General features: G+C 47.2%; 1 protein-coding gene across 1 annotated transcript; it reads right to left on the bottom strand.

Moving 5' to 3' along the window:
* Nucleotides 1-1,779: 1,779 nt before the first annotated feature.
* HELT (helt bHLH transcription factor) lies at nucleotides 1,780-3,086 on the bottom strand. Its single transcript, XM_064511749.1, has 4 exons — nucleotides 3,060-3,086; nucleotides 2,617-2,721; nucleotides 2,431-2,527; nucleotides 1,780-2,323 (listed from the first exon to the last, which is right to left on the bottom strand). Exons 1-4 carry the CDS (start codon nucleotides 3,084-3,086, stop codon nucleotides 1,839-1,841), a joined length of 714 nt encoding a protein of 237 aa, XP_064367819.1. The 3' UTR covers nucleotides 1,780-1,838.
* Between the last annotated feature and the right edge of the window lie 23,194 nt (nucleotides 3,087-26,280).

The following is a 26,280-nucleotide window of genomic DNA, read 5'->3' as shown; positions in this document are numbered from 1 at the left end:
GCCCTGCGGAGATGCACGGGTGGAAAGGCAGGGCGAGAGCGTGTGTGCGGGGGCCGTGGGGGAGACTTTTATCCGAAAGTCATTGTGAAGCCGAAGCAGGGTTTATCCTCCACAGCAAACGAAAAGAACAAAAAAAATCTGGAATAGCAACATTTGAGATACAAAGACTGTCATGGACCAGTGCAAGTTTGCAAAATTATATGTAAATGACCACAGTTTTGACCGTGGTGGCCCTCTGCTAATCCCAGAGAGAAAATCTACTTAGCAAAGGAAAGTTTTTGTCTAATTCGGTTAACAGTGACCAAAATGCTGAATATATTAATAATTTATATTTCCAGGGAAACACTCTATCTGTAATGCTTCAGTGCCGAAGGGGATTCACAATAGCTTAAAGCTCACAGAATAAAAACAGTGTAGGATTTTCTTCATATTCTGCACCCAGCACTGGTGAAAATGGGTGTAAGACGTGTGTTGATAATAGGCACCAGCCATTCTTCCGCCGCTGAATGCGCTTGCTTTATCCCGTGTCGCTCCGTGGACACTGGGGACGAGGCAGGGTCCCGCCGGCTTTGCCCAGCGTTAAGATGCTGAAGGTGTCCCGAGGAAATGGCGCTTTGCCCCTCTCTGCCCGCCTCCTTACCCTGTCCCGTCATATGTATGACCTTCCTCCTGCTAATCTGGAATAGCGGGGGGCTCCTGTATTTACAGTGTAAATGGAAGATACACACTATATGTTCTACTCATTGTAATGAAGATCTTTTAGTCTGTCTCTGGATAAAGCATCGGGTGGTTTACAAATTGTGGGTCAGCCCATTCCGTGACCTGGGCAAACAGCCCGGGTCAGATCTCCTCAAAGCCTCCCAAGCGAAAGGGAATAAGTTAATTTACCCGTCGGCAGCTCCGGGGCCAAGCCAGCGCCCCCCCCCCCCCCCCCCCCCCGGGCCGCAGGGGAGGCGGAGGCGCCGGGGCAGCGCTGCTCCCGTATAGGAGACCGGCTGGGGGTGGGGGTGGCCGGGGTGGCCGGGGTCTCTGCCCGGCCTGGGAGAGGGTTTGGGGACACCCGGGGACGCTTGGTTCAGCTGCGACCGAAATGGCCCCTGGAGGAAGGGCAGGAGCGAGCTGTGCCACCCGCGCGGCGCCTGTCGCGGGTCCTCAAGGGCTCGGTCGCAAGAGCTTTGATTTCGCTTCTTCCCGGCGCCCCACACGCGTGTAGCGGCCGCCCCCCCCCCGATCCGACCCCGCGGTTCCCTCCGTGTTTCGCGTCCCCGAGCGAGAGCAGCGCGGCCGGCGAGACGCCCGGGGCCGCGCGGCGCCTCCCTCAGCATCCGCGCACCGCCCCGGCCCGACGGGACGGGACGGGACGCGCTGCCTCCGGGCGCACCCAGCCCTGCCCCGCCCCGCCCCGCCCCGGCACCGGCCCCGCGGCCCGGCCCGGCCCGGGGATGCCCCGCTCGCCCGCGGTGCCAAAGCGCGGCCGGTGCGCGCGGGCGCCCCGAGGGCGCGCACCAGCCGCACCCTCACCTGCACCGTTGCTGTCTTGTCTTTCCTTTTTTTCCGCGGGGAGAAACGCGACGCCGCCCGCAGCGCTGCAGCCCCCTCCCGGACACGAGACGGGGCGGTCGGCACAAGCGTTTATTCCGAGCGCTGCGCCCCGCGGGTACAGCCACCGCGGGCGCGGGCGCGGCGCCCAGCGGCGCCAGGAGCGCGGCCGGCGGCGGAGGGCGGCGGCCGCCGGGCAGCGCCCCGCGGGCGCGGAGCGAGCCCCGGCGGCGGGCGGGCGCCCGGGCGCGGCCCGCAGCGCCCGCGGTCATAAATAGGGGGGAGGCGGGGAGGAGCGTCTATAGCATGGCGGGGTGCTGGCCCGGGGGCAGCCCGAGGGTGCTGGGGTGGGAATGGCCGAGGAGGCTGAGGTAGTGCCGGTCCAGGCCCTGCACGGACGAGAGGAAGGCGCCGCGCTGCGGGCCGGCGCTGCCGAGGGCGCCGGGGAGGTGGTAGGGCAGCGAGGGGCCGCGGGCGGCGCCGGGCCAGGGGAAGGGGCCGCCCGCGGGCGGCGGGAGCGCAGCCTCGGCGGGGCTGCTGTGCCCGGGGCACTCGGGGGCGGCGTGGAGCGGGTAGGAGGCCAAGTCCGGCTCGGGGAGAGACCCCAGGGAGGTGAAGACGGGCTCGGCGACGAAGCGAGCTTTGGACTGGAGGAAGGCGAGGATGCGGGCGTATTTGGTGTCTTTGGTCTCCATCCTCTCCACCGTGGTCAGGTAGTGCACCAGGTTCTTCATGCACTCGTGGTAGCCGTAGTGGAAGTAGTTGGCGAACTCGGAGAGCAGCTCTGCTGGAAAGCAAGGGGCGGCGGGGCTCCTCAGCGGGGCCCCTCGGCGGGGGCCGGGCCGCCCCCGGCGCCGCGGCCGCCCCGTCGGGGCCGCACCGCCCACCTACCCTTCTCGCGGCCGCGGGGGAAGTCGGCCGAGTGCAGGGCCCGCAGGTACTGCACCGTCATCTCCAGGATCTCCGCCTTCTCCAGCTTCCCCGAGCTCTGCAACACGCCGGGGGGGGGGGGGGGGGGGAGAGGGCCGTCACGGGGGCTGCCGGCGGCACCAGCCGCCCTGCGCCGCCCAAGCCTACCTGCTTGGCCAGGGCCATGGGCACCGTCTTCCCCAGCTCCGTGAGGCAGCGGTTGATGCGGTCCCTGCGCCTCTTCTCGATCACCTTGTGCGACACCGGCGTCCTCTGCAAAACATGCGCCGCGTTAGCCCCGACGACGCCTGCCCGGGCCCCGCCGCCCCAGCCGGCCCGGGGCCCCGTGCTGCTCCGCCGCAGCCGGCCCCGGCCCCGGCCCCGGCCCCAGGGCGCGGGGCAGGCGAAGCCCGCGGCGGCGGCGGCTCCCCGCGCACCGGGCGCGGGCGGCCCGCGGGCGCGGGGCAGGCGGCGGCCGGGGGAGCGCCGCCGGGGGCCGGCTCGCTTTGCTTTTTTATTTATTTTTAAGGGAAAAGCGGTGCGGGGAGCCGCGGCCGGTGCGAGGCGACGGCTGGGGCCCGCGGGAGCGCACGGCGGCGGCGCCAACTCACTCTGCGCTCCTTGAGCTTGGAGGCCATGGTGGGCACTGCGGCCCCTCCGCGCCGCGGGGCCGCTTATAAAGCGGCGGCGCCTTGGGGGGGACGGGGGGCACCGGGGGCCGCCCGCTGCCGCGGGATTAGGGAGAGCGGCGCTCGGCGGAGGCATGCATTAAAGATCAGGGCGGCCGCGGCGAGGCGGGCAGAGGGGCTCCCCCTTCCCCCCCCCCGGGGCGGCGGGGCGCGGCGGGGCTGCCCCACGCGCGGCCGCGCGCACGTGACGGCCCCACGGGCGCGGCCGGGGCGGGCCGGGCGCGGCGGGCGCGGCGCAGGGCGCGGAGCCGCCGCTCACCGCGCCCCGGCGCGGCCCTCGCCGCCGCCGCCGCCGCCTGCCGACGGCGGCTCCCCCCCCGCCGCCCCTCCCCTGCCCGAGCGCTGACTGCATTTTAAAGCCTGTCCAGAGTCATTAAAGTAATTAAGTAAGCCCTTAATAGGCTGTTCCGCCCAGTTCAAGGGAGAGCCCTTGGAGACGGAGTGGCCCCGTTTGTTCTCAGGCTTTTCTCACACGACTTGGTGACACGTCCATCTTTATGAGAGATGGCAGCGAGGCTTTTTGTTTACCCCGCTTTATGCGCCGGGACACCCCGGCAGGTGTGGGGCCGGGGGCTGGCACACGCGCCCCCCCGCCGCCTCCCCTCGGCCGGCCCGCCGCGGCTCTCGCCAGCCTTTGGCACACGACGCTCCTTTTTGTGTGGTGTGTGTCTGGGTGTTGTTGTCTTACCCCCCCTGCTCCCCCCTTTGGAGAGGCTCAATTTGTAGCCTATTATCCTATAGGAAAATGTCCCATTGAAAAGTATGAATAGTTTCATTGGGCCTAAATTTTAATAATGCGGGTCAAAGAAAAGAGGGGCAAATAAAGAGGGGATCGCAGCTGGTCCGAGAGTGCATTATTCGGTGTCACCTGCAAGCGGGGTCGCCTACAGACCCCCTATTCATTTGCCTAATTTTGGTCAATTTAACAAACTTCAGGAGAAATTATTGTGGCATTGTTAGGGAGGGTAAAGCTTTCTGATCGAATTAACAGCATGTTTTGATCCGGTAAATGTCATTAAAAAGAAAGAAACAATCGCGTTTAAAGGGGGGCTCTGAGTTAAACGCGCCAAGTGGAGACGCTGGAGCGCAAAGCTCACAAAGGGAGCAAGTAACTGCCACAGGGGAACTTTTGTACGCTCACATTGCTGAAGTTTTTTACACAAAAAGGCATTATTTCATACTTGAATACGTTTAATCCAACAATTGTCTATTTTCTGCAAACATATTTTCACAGCATTGTTAACTTTCCTCTCCGTGGCCCTCCGCCCGGGCAGCCGCGCTCCTCGCCTGGCGAGCGCAACGAGCCCGAGCCGCCGCCGCCCGGCCCGGCCCGGCCCGGCCCGGCTCGGCCCGGCCGCAGCCGACCTGCGCCAGGGGGGGCCGCCGGCCGCCGGGGGGGGGAGGGGGGCGGGCCGCGGCGGGGGGGGGGCGCGGAGGAGCTGTCCCGCTGCCCGCGGAGCCGGCTGGCCCGCCCGTGCTTCATCCTGCCGCCTGCGCGGCGCCGCAGCCCCCCGAAACACGCCGCAAAGCGCCCTTTATCGCCGCCGCAGCAACGCCGGGACACCCTCTCGACCCGCCCCCCCCACACACACACTCTCGTTCTTTTTAAGCGTTTCCCCCCCTTTCGGTGTTTATAGCTTAAACGCGGAGCACCGGCACCACGCTGTCCGCCCCTCCGCGCTGCGCGGGTAGCACCGGAGGCGCCCGCGGTGCCGCGGTGGAGGCGGCCCGGGGGACCGCCGTCTCCGCACGGCCCCCCCCGCACCCGCAGCGCGGCCCGGGCCGCCGCCGCGCCCCGCTCCGCTGCCCGGGGCGCCGCGCCGCGCCGCGCCTCGCCGCCGGGCGCCCGCGTGCGGGGCCGCGCGGCGCTATTTTGCCGGCAGCCTTGTAGGTTTCGCTATATTCATTCTCCTACAATGGGATTAAATACTCACCGTTATCATCCAAATTAACTAAACGCTGAATAGCAAACGGGCCTTCTTTTTTTTTCCCTCCCCCCCGCTAGCGGAGTTGGAGTTGATCCTCTTACTGTCTGTGTTAACCGCCAGCTGCAGGCACCGCGACGACACTTTTTTACACCAGGAAACTTGTTTATCCCCCCCTCCTCCGCCCCGACTGCTGCGGGGCCGCGGGGCAGCCCCCGCCGGGCGGGCACCGCGGCCCAGGGGCGCCGGGGACCCCAGGGGCGGCAGAACGGGCGCCGCCTCGCCGGTGCCGCCGCGGGTTTTTCCGCAGGGCCGGACAGAGCGAGCCGGGCCGCGCGGTGCCGACACGGGCGCCCCCGCCCTGCCGCCCCCCCCTCCCCCCCCGTTGGGGGCCCCAACGGTCGCCGCGCGGCCCTAACGGTCACCGGGCGGCCCTAACGGTCGCCCCTCGCGGCGGCGCCCGCTGCCCCGCGCGCTCCCCCGGCCCCGCCGGCGGCGAAGGGCGCGAGGGCGGCCCCTCGCCGTCCCGCGCAGGCCGCGCCCGGCCCCGGCAGCCCCCAGACCCCGGCAGCCCCCGGCCCCGCGCAGGCCGTGCCGCCGTGGCGCCGCGCCTCAGGGCAGCGCCCCGGCGGCGGCGCGCGCCGCGGCTGTGCGCTCCGGCGGGCCGGAGCCGTCGTTTTGCACCGTCCCCTTCAGCAGCGCCGGGACTTGCCTCCGCGCCTCGGCGGGGCCCCGCCGGGCCCAGGCCAAGCCCCGGCCCAGACCTGCGCTGTCCGCGGTGGGGTGCGGGACGGGGCGCTGAGGCCCGCGCGGCCTGGCAGCGCTGTGGGGAGCGGCGCCTGCCGCGTCCTGCTCGGCATCCCCCGCGCAGGCCGCCTCCGTGCCCGCGTGGCAGCTCTGCGCACCCGCGTACTGCTCGTCCTTGGTGCCATCGGTATTTGCACTGTGGCCCTGGCACCGCTGTTCTCTTGGCCAGGCCCTGGGCCTCGCCGGAGGGGGCACCTCCTTCACCGCAAACACTGTTGGGTGCTTCTCAGCTTCTCTGACATGGCACCTACTTTTGCCTTTTTATGGAAACAGATTGTCTCCAAATTATATTATTCTCCCCCTCCCCTTTTTTTAAAGTTCAAATATAACTGGGGCTGCAGTTGGCCAACTGCCTACTGGTCTAGTCTGGTTTTGAGTGTGAAAACAAACCAGCTGAGGCTGCACAGACCCTAAGAAATTGAGCATGGCTGCAGGCCCTGGTATGTAACAGAAAAGCAGCCACACTCCTGGTTCTGCTTGGCTTCTCTCATGGCTAGCAGAGACTAGAAAAATGCAGAAGATGCAACAGATCCTACCTGGAGGATGGTTTGCTACTTCCTCCTACGTAGAGAAGGTTCCTGTGGCCATACCACCTTTGGCTGTGAATTTCCTTACTCTTGCACACTAGGTAAGGCTGTGCTTGGGACAGCAGCTTTGGAGTAGCCATTTCCAGTCCTTTCATAGCTGGCTCTCATTGCTCTCTGCCTCTAGATCTGGGGCTGCTCTGTCATCATCCTGTTCCCCCAGCTGCAGAGACACCTCTTACCTGGATGCTGCTGTTTTTCCTCAGCTACTTCAGCAGGCAGAAGGTGATGAACATGACAGGACTCATCTGTCTCCTCCCCAAGGTGGTCCTTCACGGAACCAGCCTCTCTTGTAGTCATGGCTCACTGCTCCTGCTGGATTGGTTACAGGCACTGTCCTCAAAAGCCCAGAGGCTATAGGAAGTGCTGCTCAGGTTTCATGAGGTGATGTCCTTCGCTGACAGTCAGCAGTGGCCTGGTGCTCTGTGATACCATAGTGCGCGAGCACTCTGGAACTGTGATCCTTACGTTATGAAGTCATCTAGTATCTCTCGGTACTTCTGATAGCAGGCAGGAGAAGTCCTAGCCACGCTCTTCCAGCTTGCTAATGCTCTATTTGGGTGTCTGTGTAACCGCACTGTAAGATCTGACAGGATATCCTGCAAAATAAAAGTTAGCCAAGAGAACTGCTGAATGGCACCTGCAGAAAACTGCCTCAAATGTAATGATTTTTGGAGTATTGCTGATTTTGAGTCCTTCTTTCATATGTTTCTGTAATTTGTAATATCTCCTTTTCTTGGCTTTTATTTGAGTGAGACTAGCAATATTATAAGCCTGAAATTTTACGTAGGGGAAAAAATACTCCTTTAATTAAAAATAGATATCGTTATAGGTATTATAGCCAATGGCAGAAGCTGATTCATTTTGACCCAAAACCTGACACAGATTTTACCTGTCAAATGTTTCTATATGTATGGTAAGACTTGAGACAGTATGTACTGTGTGTTTGTACAAGATGCATTCGCAAAAGTGGCAGAGAGATACTTAAAATTTTCCTGATTATAATTACCTTCTCAGCCACATCACTGCTGAGATGGGATGAGTAGCTCTTTTAATGACAGCATGTCAGAATTACAGGCTGCTCAGTTTTCATCTTGGATTTCATAGAATTCCTGTATCTGGACATTCACCAGATAAGGGAACAGACCAGACCTAAACACATCCAGGCACTGGCCCAGGCACAGGTCTCTAGGCACACTTTTAACAGGGCAGTGCTCTTTACTTGAAAAGACAAGAAATGGAAACAAAAGATAAATCCCTTTTTGTGAGAACTCACGAGTCTCTAATTTTGACATGGTGTTATAGTCAGATTAGAATTTAAAATGGGAAATAAATTCCATTAAAATGGAAATCAATTGAATCTCTCTGAAACCAGCCACAAGCTGGTTGCATCAGGACACTGTAACATTTAGGTAGACTGGCAGGTAGATCCGTTGCAAGGGAAATCCTGCTAGAATTGGTCTGACAGACAAAGATCAAGTCAACTTGGCATACCTTGAAAATTTCGTTAGTGCCATCTGTGGTTTTTGCGCAAAAACCAAGTTCTCCATCATTGGTGCTGCTGTGTTCTGTTGGAGACAAATTAAGTCAGCCCTCACTTGTTACTCTGCCTATGTGCACAGTAAATGGTCTATTATGTTATCTGTGGGATGCACTAATTAAATAGATGGATATTATTGCACAGTTATATAGCTTAGTATAATAGCGTCTTCATAAACATATGTGGCATTTCTTGCACACTCTGCATTCTTTGCCCTCTTTCCTCTTTTATTACTTGGTTTTAATCCAAGTGTGTATTTAAAAACTAAAAAAGGTCTACATTATTATGCAAAACGGTTCTTGGAATATATGTAGCACTAGAATACAGCTCTCAGTATTGAGCTTTTTGTTTTCTTTTAAAAAATAATTTGATTAATTAATTTTGAAATCCCAGGGTAATGATTCTTATAATTAAAAAGTGTTTAATGTTTTTTGTGACAAACAAAATCTCTATAGGCAGATATTAGAGTTCTCAGAGGTATTTGGGTGCCCAGTTCATGCTTGGCTATCTTCTTCCTGCTAACATTGGTTTCAGTGGGGTTTAGGTAGGTACTCTTGTATCTTTGGGGATATGTAATTTAGATTTTTTGTGACTGAGATGGCGTACCTAGCTAGATAGCTAAGTAGCTTCCTGGTCTCAATAAAGACCCAAGGAAGCTATAAGGGTTCTTTCTGCAATCATATATGTAATGATAATAAAATGTCTGCACCCTCTACTCTCTCTCCCCCTGTATCTTAGGCTGCAAAGTAAAGACTTTCACTTAATAGCTGCTTGTATGTATGTTTAGTCCAGATGTCATTCACTCCCAGTTTGATTTGGAAGTGTATTTTTTTTTTGAGCTACAGACTAGATTTAGCTCTTTTGCTCCATTCTCAATCGGATGTAATTCGTTTAGATTCAGGGCTTCTACACCTGTGTAAAGCAGAATAAATGGGAGGGAAATACAGCCTTTTTGTTTACTGTACTTAACCATGTGTTGTATTATAACTCGACTCATTAAGGAGTCATTAACATCTCATTATACTTACGACTGCTTTGTAAACAATACTAATGCAATAGGAATTGAGAGCCTAATTCCCTCTAGAGTCCTTTAGTCCTAGCCATGACTTTCTAACTGAAGTGGAAAAGGATTCCCCTGTGAGAGATTAGCAGATTCTGCAGATTCTACTAATTGGGTAATGCCATAATTCAAGCATGCTATCATTATGGACCCTCAGTACTGAGCTTAAAGTGTGGACTAGAATTTAATGGAATTCTTTGCAGCAAAGCGATAATCTTTGGATCAGTCTGTTCCAACTTCCCAGAGGCTGAGTGGACCAACTACTCCCTGTTACATTGGCTTCTCAAGGATTATTTCTGAAATATACCTTTGCTGCTAACTCTTAAGAGATATACGGTATTGGGACCTCATTATGGACCTGTTATGCTCACCTTTTAAGTGTATATATTGGGTTTAAAACAGCCATGGCACAAAGAAACACAGCAATAAGAGGCTAAATGATGGGAACCATCACCTCTATTTCCTTTCCTCTGTAGAATCTGTGACATGGCTGGTCTTGCACATTGCACTAATGATTGGCTTTTGTAGCGTTTATCTAGTGCCAGCTTATGGCAAATGGGATCAATGTAACAGCTCAGAGAGTTTGTCTGTGAAGGCACCTAAAGTTAATATTCTATGTTGCTAACTAGAAGAGAGAAAGGGGCTGATGCCTCTGGATTCCTGTAGCGAGCCCCACCCAGTTGCCTTTGCGGCATTATTATTGCTGGGAGGGAAGGTGGCTCTTTTCCTTGGTACCGATGGTTCTCGTTGCTGAAGGCAGCATCATCACATGTTCCTCTGAATGTTAGCACCACATCCTGTAGCAGCTTTGGGTAATCCAATGCCTTGTATGTCTTGTTTATTCAAGGAAAGGAGAGGTGGATACAGCCAGAAAGGGAGGTCTGGATTCTGCTTCACGTGGAGGCCTAGCTGAGAGATGCTGTTATGTTTGCTGCTGGCAAAATGTAAGTTCCAAGAGCTGAAGGCCTCTTGTTGCTATCTGAATTTTTATTCTGTGAAAGTCCTGCCTTTCTGGCTGAACACTGAAAATGTTTCCTGCATCAAGAAAGTCTGGGTTTTGCTCCTTCAAGCCAAGTTCTTTGTATTTGAACACTGCCAGGAGTCCTCACCTGTTTGTGTGCTTTTAGCCCCAAGAAAATCTCAGAGGTTATGATATATCTGAAGAATGGACAGATTTCTCAGAATCACCTGTGAAATTAGATTGTACGTCCTGGCCTAAAAACAGTAATTTCTTGTGTATGTAAACCTTTAGCAATAGCAAGGCCAGACCCCTTCTGCTGCATAGGAGAAATATGGCTGTTAAATACAAAAGCCATCTTTGAAAGCTGGGGAAGTGTTCTGGGTAAGCATGGTTCTCTGCTTGCCCTGTTCTTACATTCTTCCCCAGTCCACTGCCATCTAATGTTGGAGATAGGATAATGGGGCAAGATGGTCCTCCGGTCCAACCTGGCAAGACCATTTTTCTGGCAGAATTTGGGCAGATTCAACATAGGTCTCTCCCTCACAGTCACACCCATCCTCCTTGAAGTTTTTCAGAAGATTTCTTTTCTTCCCTTTCCATCCTTATCTGGAATGGCCTTAAAGAATAGAGGAAATACACGAAAAAAGAGTAGTGGTATGAGAGACTTGGGAAGAAATGCAGAACACTGACTTTCTCCAATGTACAGGACGTTTTTAACAAGTGGTTCTGGTGAGTGGGGTAGGTGCAGTGTAGGTACAGACTAGTACAGCATCAGAGTGGAGGCAGAGCGTATTCTGCAGAGGCATTAGAATTTGCAAGATCTCTGTTTGAGAGAGAGGAATGGGAGGTTATGACAGGATGCTGACTCCCGCACAGAGCTCCAGGCACTGCTGCTTTTGATGACATAAAGTCATTCTTTGCCAGCGCTCCAGAAGAAGAGGTGATGGCACAGAATGGATTGTGCCTGGACACTGCACCTGTCAGGGAGCTTCTGACATTACTTAGTGCTTTTTCTAATTTTGGGGTGGGGTAGTAGAAATCAAGCATCAAGCAATCGATCTGTCAATGCCAGAAAGGAGAGCTGTGAAGAGTAAGTGGATTTATCAATGCCAAACATCGGATTCACACATCCAAACAGCATCTTTCCACAAGCCTGAAGACATCAATGAAGGACACAAGTGGCTATTATGTATGCTAAGGGCCAAACCCTCACCCGCATAGAAGTGCAGAACTTAAATTTAGTCTATGATCTCTACCTAGTGGTGCACTTCTATGAACTATTGTTATTTGAGATAGTATTATTTTCCTGGAAGTGATTGTTTCTGGACTGTCTTGTCACTGCATAATTTCTGGCTGCAGTAGTGTTTGTCTGTCTGCCTGTCTGTTTCAGATGCCAGAAGGATTTGGAGTTTGTAGAGCTCTGCTGCACTCCATATAGCAGCCCACTGTGAGTGTACACAAGTGTAAGGTGCACATCTCTTGGGGCCCTGATGCAGAAATGCATTGAGAGTGCTGCCCTGAATTGAGGAGACTGTAGTATGTGCTTCAGTGCTTTTCTGAATCACGGTCTAATCTGGGGTTACTCAAATGGCAATTTTATTAGGGAAGGTGGTGCAGAACTCCTTTAGACTGTTTTAGTGTCGTTTGACTGAAACAATTATATGTCAGGCCTTCATATATAAAGTACTAATCTGTGCAGTGCTATGTAGACATATATGAAGATCGATAGAAAATGCAGTCAGTTAGGAATGGCATCTCTGTATCCCATGAGATGTGTGTAAGTGACTGATAAGATACAAGGGAGTGGAGAGTCAGGCTCACAGTTTGTTCCTAGCATTTGCAACATCCTGGCTGTTCCTCAGCTCCTCTGTGGTGCCAAAGTCAGGCACAGCCCTGTACCATTAGGTGAAAAAACAGCATTACCTATATTGCTTTTCACCATAAGCTTTAAAAAAATAGCCTAAAGTAGAGAGGTATTAAGAATCATAGTAAGCAGAGAGAATTCTTTTTCGTATATAATGCATTCCAGTATTTGCACCTTTAGTGGGAAAAATGGCTCAGTCTTTTCCTTCTCTTTTGGGACTTCCCAGTTCTATTTGCAGAAGGTGGACTTAAAAAAAAAATAAGCAGCATGACCTTTTCAGAACATTCTTTCTGATTAACAAGCATTTCATTGTTATCACTTCGACCACTCTGTGAGTAGTGTATTCCTTTGTCAGAAACTCTGGTGAGATTAGGGGTTGCCTACTGCCCTCTAGTGATAAAATACATTTCATGATTTTCTAACGTTTCTGACTTTTTTTTTCCTTTTTTCTAAGCAAGTTGCTACAAATTAGCTTTGTGTATGATCAGGTTCATTAAATTGGGTATTATGAAACAGTGCCCGATTCAAGAGCTCTCATGATTTATACCAAGTGACAATATGGAGTGTCCTCAGTGTGGCCACCAGCTGATACATCTCTAAAAATACAGTCCACACGTACTGCCTTGTTATGTGTTTATATTATCGCCTAAGATAGTACTTTCCCATTTCCCTACAAAGTAACACATCAGGCTTTGAATGAGCTTCTTGATTGGTTTGTCCTTAAATAAAAGCATTACTACATTTTAGACACCTTGTTTTGAAAATAAATAAGTCACCCTCCTTTCAAAATAGTAATGATAATAACTATTGGGAAAAAAACATAGCATAGAAACAGGAAAATATTTGGTTCAAATAATGATTTAATTGAGAATTTGTTAGTAGAACTAGAAATTTCTCTTCTTCATATTTTTTTCTCTACCCTAAAATGAATAATTCTCTCATAATTAAAAAGCAGGGTATATGCTTTTTTCACGCAAGTTATTGATTCAAAATACCTGCATTCCCTGACAAAATTCTCATCCAGTTAGTCTAATGCAACTGCTGTTTGAACAGTTTTGCTGTTGGCGTTAGAGGGCAGTCTTGGGGGTTTATTTTATTTTTTGCTTACCAGTCTGGTTAGGATCTAATCTGAAGCAGACTAGGATACGGATATTTTTGTTATATTGCCTTAGCTAAATTCAGTACAGCCAGCTGAGAGGTTTGAGCTTACTCCTGGAAAGCTGTCTCTGTAAGTTTAGCATCTAGCTGTGTTGCTCATCAGCAAACATCAATAACCACATGTTAGAGACAGCTGTGTGGTTTTGCAGATAAAGTGGCTGCAATTACAAAATCCACACAGCAACAAGTATATTGAGCTAATTGGACTATATAATAAACACACAAGGAAAGACAGCTACCTTTATTTTTGTCCTGGAAAATTAATTGAATGTTTAACTGCTTTGGCTTGCTTTGGGCAACACAACTTAGCAAAATGAATGTTTTTAAATTCTCTCCAAAGTTACACAAACAAATTCAGTTTTTGATTCAGGGGCATAAGCCCATCACATGTGAACAGTACAGCCCTTTTACTCTGTCACACCTTTTGTTCTGTTGCTTCTAGGTCAATAAACACTGCTTATCATCATCTTTAGGTACAACAACTTTTTGTTTCGTCACTTCTCTTTCAGAAAATGGAGTATGTAGGGCAAAGGTTACTAAAGTTCTTGGCCTCTGCCATATGATGCAGGAGGAAATCAGCAGCAGCAGCCGCCGAGACTGCATTATGTAATTTACTGATATTTTTGGAGATATGTTTAGGTAATAAAATGTGTGCTCTATCCACTGATCTGACTGCTTCCTATACAGTAAAAATTGCCTGTTTTAAAATAGTATCTTTCAGAGAATTTTATAGGGTCATACTTTATAAATATGTGAGGACAATTTGCAAAGCTCAGATTTACATGAATTATAAGGAAACATTCTGGAACAAATAGGTAGCAAATGATTTTTCATGAACATGAGATTGTCAGAGGATAGTGATTCATCAGTCAACTGAGGGAAGGGGAAGAGTGAAAGAATATGGATGTAAAAATGGTTAGATAGAGGAAAAGCATGTTTTGGATACTGTTTTAGATACTGAATCACTTATGCCTAAACCATGTTGACAGCTACCCCAGATTTTGAGGAGTGTTCCAAATTCTACATCACATGTCTTGAAATGATCTTGAATGGTTGTAAAAATAGCTTGGCACTGGAGATGCTAGTTTCTTTTGTAATTTCCCTAAGTCATCAGCAAAATTATTGGCCACGAGAAGCAGTGCTCTTACTGTCATCTCCATGGGAAGATGATGTTTGTCTGCTGCTATATAGTACCCTAGCAAACTACAGCCTCTCAATTTCTATGATTTTTAGTGTGTCCTAGACATCTTTGAACAAAACATCATTTTTGACTGACAATTGGAGAAGCAGAAAAGTCTCAGTTCCACTGAACTCAAAATTTGGCTGTTCAGAAAGGTGAACAGTGATCTCACAAAGTACTGTGCCAGTGGAGCAGAATTCTCCAGGTGATGGGGTAAAGCAGTAACTTTTGGGTAACCTGAGTATCCCTTTAATCTGGATAGTCCTGAATCAGGCTGTTTTTTTTACTGTCTCAGACTCTATCCAGGTGTCTCCTGACAGTTTCCTTCTTCTGTTGCCAGATAGAGCTGTGTGGCGGGAACCTTTGTTTTTCCCACTCTTACCAGAATCATCCAGATTCCCGCAAAATCTAGGAATCTGGAAAAACCTGATTTCCACTAAAATCAGCCCACAGGAATGCCGTTGGATACTAGATAGAGAGGAATGTCTTTGGTTTCTTTAGGAGTGCAACATCTGAAATGTAAAATCCTAGTCACCTTGGACAAATAGCTGCTCCACATCCACCAGTCAGTCTTCAGTATGACTAACAGCTCTGAAAGCAACTAGAAAGTGCTTAGAAGAATTGCCTCAATGGTCAGAAACCTAATAAATGGCAACTCAACAACGCGATAGACTCTGCTGCTGCCTGAGCACATCCCCTGCTGTAGTTTTTTGTGGAAGAACTTGCAGGTGTTTGGCATACAAGTCAAATGCACAAGACCAACAGACTGCACTTAAACAGAGCATGAACTGCTACCTAAAACCACACAGTTGAAGGAGGGAAGGAGTTCATTTCAGGGAACAGCATCTTAACAGCTTTCTCCTACTTTATGACTGGTCTCTTCCTTCCTTTATATACAGTGGTCTGCAGAGCCCCATGGTTTGTCAGGCTGTCTTCAGATACTCTGTCCTCTTCCCTGCTCCTGGTTGCCAATGTACACAGCCTGCAAAGGAAGGAACCTTTTAATAATTAACAAATGCTAAAAATTGAATTTAATCTTTGCACTTGAATCTTTCTAACTTACCCCCTCTGCCTAATTCGGCAATTGGCAATCTTATGTGAAGAAATTGGGTAAGAAAGGAATCATGTCATAGCAGATCTGACTTACGGGGCTGGTCTGTTGTTACACAACCTATCGCTCCACTGAGGAGGCCAATGGGAGCAGGGTGCAAGTCACCCTATGCACAGCAGACTAGGTGCCCTCCTGCAAGTTAGCTCTTCTGCTTAGCCAGTTGAATATCAAGAAGTATGATGGGAGATAAAATTAAGACAGTAGCTAGTGTTTAAACTTGTTTTCAGTGAAAGCTTCCCTCTCCCACTTGCTGTACACAAGGCTGTGTACAAGCTATTTGTATGTAAACCATAAACTTGCCAATTTGCTTTGAAGCTGTCTTGCTTGCTAGCTTCTGTTAAGCACCGAATCCCAGTCTGAGAAAATTACCAAAAGACTGTGGATCAGCAGAAAGGAAAAACTGCAATTTAAGAGCATGGTAACAAGATGTCCAGAGAAATTTTGAAAAGCATCTTTATACTGATGTACTAAATCATGTTTAGCACCGTTCAGAGGCACACAATATAGAGATAAAAGGATGGAAGGTAAACTGAAAGGGAAGCTCATTGAACTTCCCAGGAGGACTGTTTTCCCAGTATCTTTGTGCCATTTTCCTTTCCCTCTCTTTCTGCTTTTTTATTGTGCTTTAGAATCCTTCCCTCCACTCCTTCATCCTTTTACTCTTTCCTGGGATGTGCACGAGTTTTTCTGCTTGTTGCCATTCCTTCTTGCCAGTTTTGGGGGGAGATAGAAGTTGATCAGATTTGTTCACAGCCTTTCCTCTTTGTGTTGGACATGTGATATAAAACCTGCAGCAAAAAAGTTTTGCATTGCCAGTGGCTGGAAAGGTGTAATACATTAAGCCATGACAATTAGGGATGCAGGCTGTTAAAGACAATATAGTAGAAACAGGTTATTGATTCAGCATGCACCTTTGCAAGTTGTTTTTACTTTAGAGTACGTTAACCTGAGTCTGTCTGAAAAGAATCTGTTTTGAAAAAATAATGGGAAAACATATCATGTTGCTGTTTGCAGCACAATGGTACTCAAGAGAAAATGCACATTGAGGGGCATGGACAAACACAGGCAGTGCTGAGAGAGATGCGTTTCAGTGCATTTCCGGTGCCAAACAATCATTGCTTGTGGGTTCAATTTTATTTTTAATACTCATGCATCAGTATAAAGTGAACTACAAAATAAACAGAATTTGGCATAAATTCAGAAGAGGCAATATGAAATAATATTGTCATGTTTTTTCTTTTATGAGGTATTTCTGTAGCATGCATCAGCTGATTTCTCTCATAATACTTAACTGGCTGAAAGCTAAAGGCATTAATGAATCTACAAGTGGAATAAATGATAAAAGTGCAGGTTTTTTTCCTTTCAGTATTGTCAGCTATAATAGAACTATCTTTATTTAAAATGTCTTGTTAGCCAGATGACATTGCTCTCTAGGATGGGAAGGAAACTGTCAGGAAATAGGTTGATGAACCAATAGATTGATGACTACTAAAGACTGTCAGGAAATAGGTTGATGAACCAATAGATTGATGACTACTAAAGGGCTGTGAAGCACGTTTAGCTACATGAAGTATTTATTAATTGTGTATTAGCATCAAGGAAACAATCCTTGCTGTCCTTTTGACTGTCGTGGCAGGAGTGGGGGACAGGAAGAAGTGAGTCCAGGAGTACAGAGAGGCTAGATGGACATGATCATGGCTGATGGCACATGGAACAGGATTGTTTAATTTTAAATTACAGCTGTACTATTTTTATCAAGCAGAAGTTTCCTCCACAGTTTTGTAAGTTCTTGTGTTGTAAGTTATGTTTCTTGGATCCTCACCTAACCTTGGTCTATGGATGTTTCCCTTTTTATATGTTATGCAAAAATCCCAGCTTTTCATTACACTAGGTGTGTTGACTAGATAGGGTGCCACTGATCAAGTTTTTCTGCTACTGATGTCCGCACTGGGGTATTTTAGGTGTGCTTTGATCACGGTTGAGGGAAGTCCTTAACTATGATCAGTCAAGTCAACTATTTACAAGTTATACTGGATACCTTTCACAGAAGAATTCTAGAAGTACAGAGTGATTCAATACACATTACGTGCTACTTTTTATCCAAGGGAGTGACCCTCAAGTTGTCTTTTCAGGCAGGGTTTCTGATTCTTTATTTATGGTCTCTACATGAGTTAGTGTTCCAGTCACCTGCCTCCCTTTGGGTGTTTCTCAAACCATTCTCAGTTTGTTACAGATGTCTTATTAGGAATCCCTGTAGTTATGGCATTAGATTTTACAATATAGGATAAAATATTTTTCTTTTGACTATAGGCTTTGTCTGTAAGGGGAAATTTTCTGGGCGCCTCTCTCCTGTTTACAAAGGAGTACTCAAGTTTGGGCAGCAGATACTGCAGGCTGTGATACAGGGTGTGTCTGTTGCACGGTGCAGGGCAACGAGTGGATGGAAGGAAAGGGGCCACAGCTACAGTCACGCTTGGTCCTCAGCATTCTATTTCAGAATGAAAGCGATTTTATTCCACAGTCACTATTTCCTTTTAATTTCCAAACATTTTGTGTGAATTTATTGGAGTCATCCCATTAACACCTGCGAGCATTAAATTATGTTTCTGACAGCACTGAAAGTCTCTGTGTACATGTTGTCCGTTTCAGCCCGTTTAATGTTTTTCGTTATGCTTGCATGTTCATATTCATGATTTTCTAGACATGGAATTAAAACCACTGTCAATTCAAATTTTCCCTGTTAATGATACTGATTTTTTGCATTGAGCAAATATTTATGCCCAAGAAAAACGCAACTTTATTTTTTAAGGCAACTGATTACTGAAAAAGGCTGCTGGTTTTCAGATATATATGGAATCAACAGTCTAAATTCACCTCTGTTGTAATCCTGTTGAAGTTACCGACTTTACACTGGGGATAAATTTGAGCAAATGTTTCCAAGCAGCCATCAATCAGGTCTAGTCTGTAACCGCAATGTTACAGAAACTCTAAATTAGGTCTTAGAGATCTGTTTTGTAACAGAGAAAGAGATTTATCCCTTGTTTGCAGCTCCTGGGTGCCTAAAAGGCTGGTGGAATTGCAGAAATATGTTCTAATGCTGGTATTCTGTGTGAGCAATTGCCAGAGAGATGTCAGAAGGAGTAGGAGCCACGAGAGAGCCAAAGGTCTAGGAAGACGTACCATGCAGTAAGGCAGGGGGCAGGGAGCACGTGGCTAGCACCAATGGAGATGGCATATGGAGACAGCTCATGTCTTGGAAGCAGCAGAGCCTGTTCGCCAGGATGGACATCTTGGGGCCCTGCTATATGGCACATTCTAGAAATACCCAGGAACTTCTAACCCAGTACTGCTCAGGGGATAGCAGTGTAACAATTAGTTAGAAGGGACTTTCCTCATGGTCTCTTAGAAGTAACCCGGTGTTACTGTAGCTATTCATCATCCTTTTGCGTTTTGAAAAGCCATAGGTGTCCAGAAAAGGAAAAGCAGCAGCTTTTATTCATAGCTTTTATACCCTGTTCAGAAAACAGACATTCTCCACTGGAAATTATCATATTTACTACACCATAGTACATACTTTTTTTTTTTTCTTACTCAGAGTGTTTTTTCAGTTGCTGCTGTTGTGTTATCAAGCAGCAGGTGGAGTGGGAGATAAAGAGTGGCCCCAGGGAAGGTAGGTAAAGGGAGAAGGAAGAAGGTAATAGAAGAAATTTTAGGAAGAAAAGCAGCCTGATTTTCTTGATTAAATCTATCATACTAAAACATAATCTTTCCAGGGAAGCTGCATTAACAGAGTCATCTTTAAACATACAGATCAGAAAACTCAGGAGAGTACTGTAGGGAATTGTGCAACCCTGGTAAAAGGGAGAAGTTGCTTAGTAAGCAATTTTCCATTTGTAACCTCTATTACTTCACTGATCATTGTGCATTAACAGCAGTGGCTGTGATAGCAGAAGTTATGAATTTTTCAGGTCAGACAGTTCTCCCTCTTTTTCTGAGAACTTAATCCTCCAGTGCTATTTCAGGAGTTCTTGTACCTTTATTTAGCATCGTAAATTTTAGTCTCTAGACACACAGAAATGTATTTTGTAATAGAGTTGCTGAAGGAAAATTGCCAGTATTAAATATCCATAAGGAATATTGCTATAAAGTTAGGATTTGTAGAAATTCAGAGTCAGTTAAGCTCAGGTGCCTCTTTAAATATTCTTCTAAATAAGACTACATTTAAGATGGGGGATTTTTCAGTGGAATTTGTACTCTTAAATCTGTGTGAAAGGTTTCTCCCTAAGTGCTTAGCTGAGTAAGAAAGTAGCCAAACAGCTAAATAAGCTGTCAAAGCACATGCATGAGAAGTGATACAATCTGACCTTTAAGCATACAGTGAAGATTGGTGAACAATCAGGGGTGTCTCCTGCAGAATGAGGAAAGCCCTTCAAACAGATACAGATTTATTACACCAGTATTAGATCTAAAATAAAAAACAAATTTGAATTTTTCCACTATTTGACTTAATTTTTACAGTCCTTTTGGTAGAAAATCATATTCTCTTTATTTGACCTTTTTAGTGCTTATACATGCAAAAAGGAGCTGAGGCTCAAATAGCTTTGAGCCTCACCCCAGGTGTGTCCTGCTGGAGAAGTAGACTCCAGACCCTGGAGTTAATCACAGATCTCCCTGTGCAGTGCGTGAGGTAGGTTAGGTCCCTCAATACAAGATCCAGAGCCAAGACTTCTTTAGACCACAGCCCAGTAGTTACTCTCACCAAGCATATAGGAGACAGTGTTAACATTACTTCTGACGCAAATGCGCTGAGGCCTGCTTTCCTTTGAGTGGTTTTTCCTGTGTGTGTTGTTTTCTTTGTTGGGTACTTTTGCTTCTACATCTCCATCCATGTTGCTTTCCAGCTGAGGTATTTCACTGAGATTTTTCAAATTCTGCATGATTGCCATTCATCTTTTTAATGTGTCATGCTACAAATCAACCTCCTGGTGCCTTCAGATGAAATCTGCTTAATTCTGAGAGATCCTTAAGTCCATAGCAATGCCTGAGAAAATGTAGACCATATACCATCCTATATTGGGAGACTTAATTATGTTTTACAGGGTTTGGTCAAGAGCAGTTCATCTGACAGCTATAGTTCACAGTTCATCTGAGACCAAACAGTGCATTTAACTTGGATTGACATGTAAACTTAGTTCTGGACTTTGCCCTTCACTGATCTTTCGTTCTGCATGTTATATAAGCGTGTAGTCTAAATCACAGATCATCTATTTGGAGATGAAAAAAGTTGACTTTTTCAAGGGAATGGAGGGAGAGGGAGGCTGTTTTGGCAGTGGTATTAAATGGTCTGGCATGCTAACAGCACCGGTCAGAAGCCTGCTGACACATCAAGTACAGAAAAATACTTGGCATTGGCCATCTTTCCAGAATATTCTCTGCTTTTGTGTGGACTTCGTCTTTGGTCTCCTTCATGTCTTCCTGATTCACATCTCATTTCTTGTACTACTTTAGATATTTGGCTGTGCTCCCAGTATCAGAGTGCTGTCACGCTCCGTAAGGTTACTCTCTGTCAGTGTGATGGGGAGCCCTTCTTTGGTAGGAAGATTTTCATTGCTTTGTCACAAGTTAATTCTGGATCTTCCAGTAGCATCTTGCTAAATTTCTTTCGTCCCACATCCAAATTACAGTGTGGTCTCTCGTTAAGGATTTGCTGAGCTTCCCCAACCTAGCTCTTCATCTGCCACCAGTCACAGATTCTTTTATAGTTTCCCATTTCTTTTTGTACTCAAAAACATACTGCTTATGGGTCTCAATCATATGAGGCACCTTACTCTTCATTCTTCTAGAGTAAAGTTTCTTAGTTGGCTTCACCTGCCTCAGTTAACTGGAAACTCCTACAAAGTGCTTTTGAATTGTCTGTTGTCAGAAATTAGGCTGCAGTCTGATTGCCCTCCTTTTTGCTGGGGCTCAGTACTTTCATGTAGAGCATAGTTTAAATCTGCTGCAAGGTGAATCTCTTAGTTTCTTTTCCTGGGTTTGGTAATCACTGTGAGCCAGGACTCTGACAGAGGTCTGTGTCTTTTGGTGTCTGAGCTCTACACGCATAGCCTAGGACTAGTTTTGCAGGAGCATGTTAAAGATCTGGTTCCCTTCAAGAGCACGTTGCTTGTGCCCTCTCGTTATCTGCACAGATGTGATGGGCAGTCCTGTGAGGAAGGATGAAGGAAGGGATGTGTAGTGGCTCAGGAGGAACTGAGCTGTGGAAAAAGTGTGGTTGGACTGATGAATTCTAGTCGGGAGCGTGGTGAACTGGCTAACTCCTTGAGGAACAGTTTATGGAACTGACGGATTGATTTTAATAGGGCAGAGTATTTTATTCAGGAAAGCCTCAAAGAACGAAGTTGGGTTACTTATGAATTACTTGAAGCGGGATGCTTAGAACTATTGCCACTTCTGAATTTCCTGCCGGGTGTTTTTCTGGACCTGTGCCTTGCAACTAGAGACTCTCCTAGTGAGAAAGGTATGCTGATTTTTTTGATTGGTTTGTTTACTTTCTTTGGAATTAGTTTTTAAACTAGGTACCTAGCCCTCTACTGTTATTCAAGAAATGCCTTCATTGGAATCAGGAGTTCTAGCTAAATACACATTATCCTGATGGAGTCAGTCCTCATTTTGCATTTTTTAGATAAAATATAAGCATTTTTACCTCAAATTTCTTCTAAAAATTATCTAAAAACAGTGAGGGATTTTTAAAATGAATGGATATTTTTTGACCTTAAATCTGTTCATTAAAAAAAAGTTAAAAAATCCCATCATGAAATGGTGCTAAAACCTCTGTTGCAATAGTGTAAACCTCTGTTTTTTAAATACTCATGGCATCTTTTACAGATTGTACAAATAATATAATACAAGTAACTTTAAAAAGTAATAGACACACATGATGTACTTTAGGATGAAAACTGCAGTTACAGTTGTGTAAATTGGCATGATGTGTACGATTTTGCTCAGCGATATGTTTGGAACACTTTGTGGTTTGGCGTAGAGGCTGATAAAAAAATTTCAGGGAGACCATAGAGTAGCTTTAGCTGTCAGATGGCTGCATGGGGGCTCCTGAAGTCCCTGAGTGGAGTGTGTAAACCTGTTCTGATTTGGTTAGCCTTTAGTTTTAGGGGCCCATATGTTAAATATGTTAAATGTAATATATAGTTATGTGGGCCATGGACCTACAGTGAGAAGTATGGGTAAGTTAGCATGTTGAAATGTGCAGATGTGAATATTATGTGTAAAATCACTTCATGGGTACCCTGTGCATGTTTTACAATTATTGTGAAAATGAGAGTCAGCTTTCATAGCCAACTCTCTTCTTTATTAGGTTATCTCTTGCCCCACTTATTCTCTCCCAAATAACCTCTAATTATCTCTGCCAATGAAAGCAAAGCAATCTTATTTTGTCCCCTCAGGGCACCTCAGTGTTTGTGAATGGTTAACTCTGATCTCAGATAACTCTTTGCATTCTTGCAAGAAACCCAAGCCAATGACATTATTTTAACCTTTTACCTATATAACTTTTCCAGTAACAACTACTATTCAGGTCTGCTGTATATACCGTATGCTCTGATTAGAAATCCTGGGGTGTATTCCTAGGAAATTCTTATACTTGTTAGCTGCAGAAGGCAATCTTCCCTGACACATTATTTTGCAGTCTTAGCTACTTAAGAAATTGCAGATACAAACACTTTAAATAGTTTTATCGTTTATGCATGAGTACATATTGCTCCAAGATGCAGTGTCACAATGGGATTGGCAAAGAAAGATTGAAAAAGAGTATGGGCCTGAATTGCCAAAAGAATCTGATGAAATGCTGTGGAAAAAGCAGTGTTGCAAGTCAGACAGAAGTGAGTCTCAGACACTGCACTGGGAGTGTGAAGAGGACAAGACAAGGCCCACTGAAACATAATCTGGCGAAGCCTCAGAAAGTGTAACGGTCACAAAAGTCTGAGGTGTGGGAGGCCTTATCACGCCCCTCTTGCCTACGGTGCTAGTGACCCAGAGAAAGGAGCCCAGCCCAGCCTAGTTGCACAGATTTAATGTGATTTGTGAGGTCGGGATACACATTAGATGGGTTTTGCTGAATGCTATGTTTAAAATACGGCTTGTGTCCATGCCAAGCTTCATAGACCTGACCTTGTCTGCTCACAGAAACTAAATAGGCGCTGATGAATAGTTGTGGGAAGGGCACCTGAAATACGTTGGCTGCTGCACACGTAGGTCATAGAGATGCGGCCAAATACATGGGGAATATTAGACTGCAGAAGTGGAATGAGCGGAGAGGTTTCTCTTAGCCCTATTGATATTGCTACTAAATTGGCAGACAATGGCAGTAGACAGGTTACTAAAGAGGAAAAAATACTAAAAAATTGATACCACAAAGTGGGTTGATGGAGGAGAGGCACCTTTCAACCCTACAAATTCATTTCATTTTTTGAATGCAATAATTAACTGGTCACCCAATATCCACTCAGGTGTGCAGTTCTGTGAGTTTGCAAGGATGTCTGCCCTGTGTTCTGCTTGGGCAGCATTGTGCAGGTGCAGCCCTTTGGCAAGCTACCCCATGTCTGCGTTTTGTGGGAGCACTGTATTGCTGAGATGTGCTCAGACAGCTGTACATCACAAAAAGGTATAGAGCCACCAGATGGCACTCAGGAATATGCAGTGGGGTTCCTGGGTGAGCAGGACACTTCCAGGCATGGCCAGCCCCTGCCCCAAGTCTGGGGGCTCCAGGACCCCATCTCATGTGTGGGAGCTCGTGCTGGCCAGCTGACTCCCACACAGCCTCTAACTAGCAGATCTGCTTTTAGCTACCGGAGATTTGTGTAGCTCTTCCCCTGGAGAACCATAGCTCATCTGAGAGCATCTCAGGTATTCTCCTCCAGCAGCTTTCAGTAATATGGACTGGTGAAGGCATGATACCCATGGCAATTGTATCAGCAGTGTAGGTGGAAAAATAACAGTGAAAATAGACATATTTTAAAAAATCTGTCCATTGCTTTGCAGCACTGGAAACGAAGAGAAGATGATGTATTATTTAGCCTGAGGCAGTTGCCTGCAGATTGCAGTTGTTCTAATAATACTTTTTTGATTTGGTGAGAATGTGAAAAAAAATGGAGGGATGGGAATAATTTTGCCTTCAGTTTTCTTGCTGAAGCAAAGATCCTGCAAATTTGCACTGGCTTGAGTGAAACAATCCTTTTTGCTTGCAATCTATTTTAAAATTAAATTTAGTTTGAAAGCACAGTTTGAAATGACAAGCTGAACTCTCTTGTTTTGAAAATGTTGAAAGAAGACACTTGGTTTTGGAAAAATAAAATGTAGTCTTGAGTAGATGGTGAAGCAGAGGTATGAAATTGATGCAAACTTCTGAGTAGTTTTACTAAGCTGCAGGTAAAAGCATGATAAGCTACAGATCATGAGTTTGAAATGTCTGTGTACTCAGTTAGGACTTAAAACACTAGCTGTGAAAAAGAAATTATTTTCAGCATAGAGTCTGTTGCCTTCAGGGAATACTGAGTATGTTTGACTTAGATGCTATTCTGCTTATACATCTTAAGATTTCTGTGCATTGTTCTCCTTTCTTTCCAGTTACCCTGAGGACCAATAACACAGTTGAATAAAAGATACTTAAAGACAAAGTAGGAAGGAAGTATTTCATTATGTGAAGCAGTCAAGCTGTGCAATGTTTTGCCCTAGGTCACCATGCTGTTGCTATTAATTACTGTAGCACTTAGGGGGTTGCTCTTGGACCAGGTGCTTATAGGTTCTGAGTGAAAATATATTCTCACCCCAAGTTGCTCAGCCTGGGTCAAAGACTAAAGACATTTTGTCAGGGTAGAAGGAGACAGTGAGAAGCTGTAGTACAGCTTGATAGATGGCAGTCCCAGTATACTGGTAGCCTAATTTTAGCAGTTTCTCTGAAGGCCTTCCAGTGTAATAGTGCATAAAGAAAGCACTGAGATGAAAGGAAGGAGGAAAACATGGAAGCATTTTGGGAGGTCAGTGCATAAGCATGGATGTTGGTGGTTGGGAGAGGCTGGAGTATGTGTACTGGGAGGGGAGAATGGCAGGTGGAGGTGCAGGGTGAGGGGAGGGAATGGAGCAGGTGTGAGCTACATCAATCATTCAGATGGGCTGGAGTCACCAGGACAAGCAAAGAGTTAGAGAAAAGAGCCATGTAACAGGGAGTAAAGGCCTTTAAGGACATAGGGGAGCAGCTGATCCTGTTTAGCAAAACAGCACGGGGTGCTGGGAATCAGCCCAGGAACATAATTCTCAGTTGATACTCTAGGCCTCAGCACAGATGGGGCAAATAGGATTAGTGGCTCTTATCAGGACTGCTTGCTTGTTTGAGGAGTGGTCCTGTAGAAGAACTGTGTTTCTAACTGGTGGTTTCCCCTGCTGGGTTGTTTGGAGGGAAGCACTGCTGCTTGGTCTGAAAGAATGCTGAGGTATTTTGTTCAGGGAGCTGAAAATTTTTTCTTGCCTGCTTATGGAATAAGCTCTATCTGAAAGACTTTGTTTTGTTTTCCTGTTGAGTAACAGTGGTATTTGTTGTCCTAGGCTGGAAGCAAGGTCAGATCCTATGAAGATGAGAAATTTTTGATCTGGTGATATGGGAGAATGAAAGGAGAGTTGTGTGGAAATGTGTACTGTTAAATTTTCTTGGGTGGAATCAGCAAGCTCATGTGCAAAGGCTTTGTGGTGGGGGCAGGAGCCAAACTGAAGAACATGATGTCTCTGGAAGAGGAGAGAATGCTGTTGTAATGAAGATCATCCTTGTTACAGGACTGCTCTCAGAGATGCTCTGTAGCATCAGTGTAGGAGATAGGAGTTTGTAGACTGGTAGGACTGTGTTAGCTAGAGAGAAGGGAAAAGGAATCTAAAGTACAAGAGGATACAGGA

The sequence above is a fragment of the Dromaius novaehollandiae genome, chromosome 4 (genome assembly GCF_036370855.1).
Source record: "Dromaius novaehollandiae isolate bDroNov1 chromosome 4, bDroNov1.hap1, whole genome shotgun sequence".
NCBI lineage: Eukaryota > Metazoa > Chordata > Aves > Casuariiformes > Dromaiidae > Dromaius > Dromaius novaehollandiae.
This window is presented reverse-complemented; position numbering and strand designations above follow the sequence as displayed.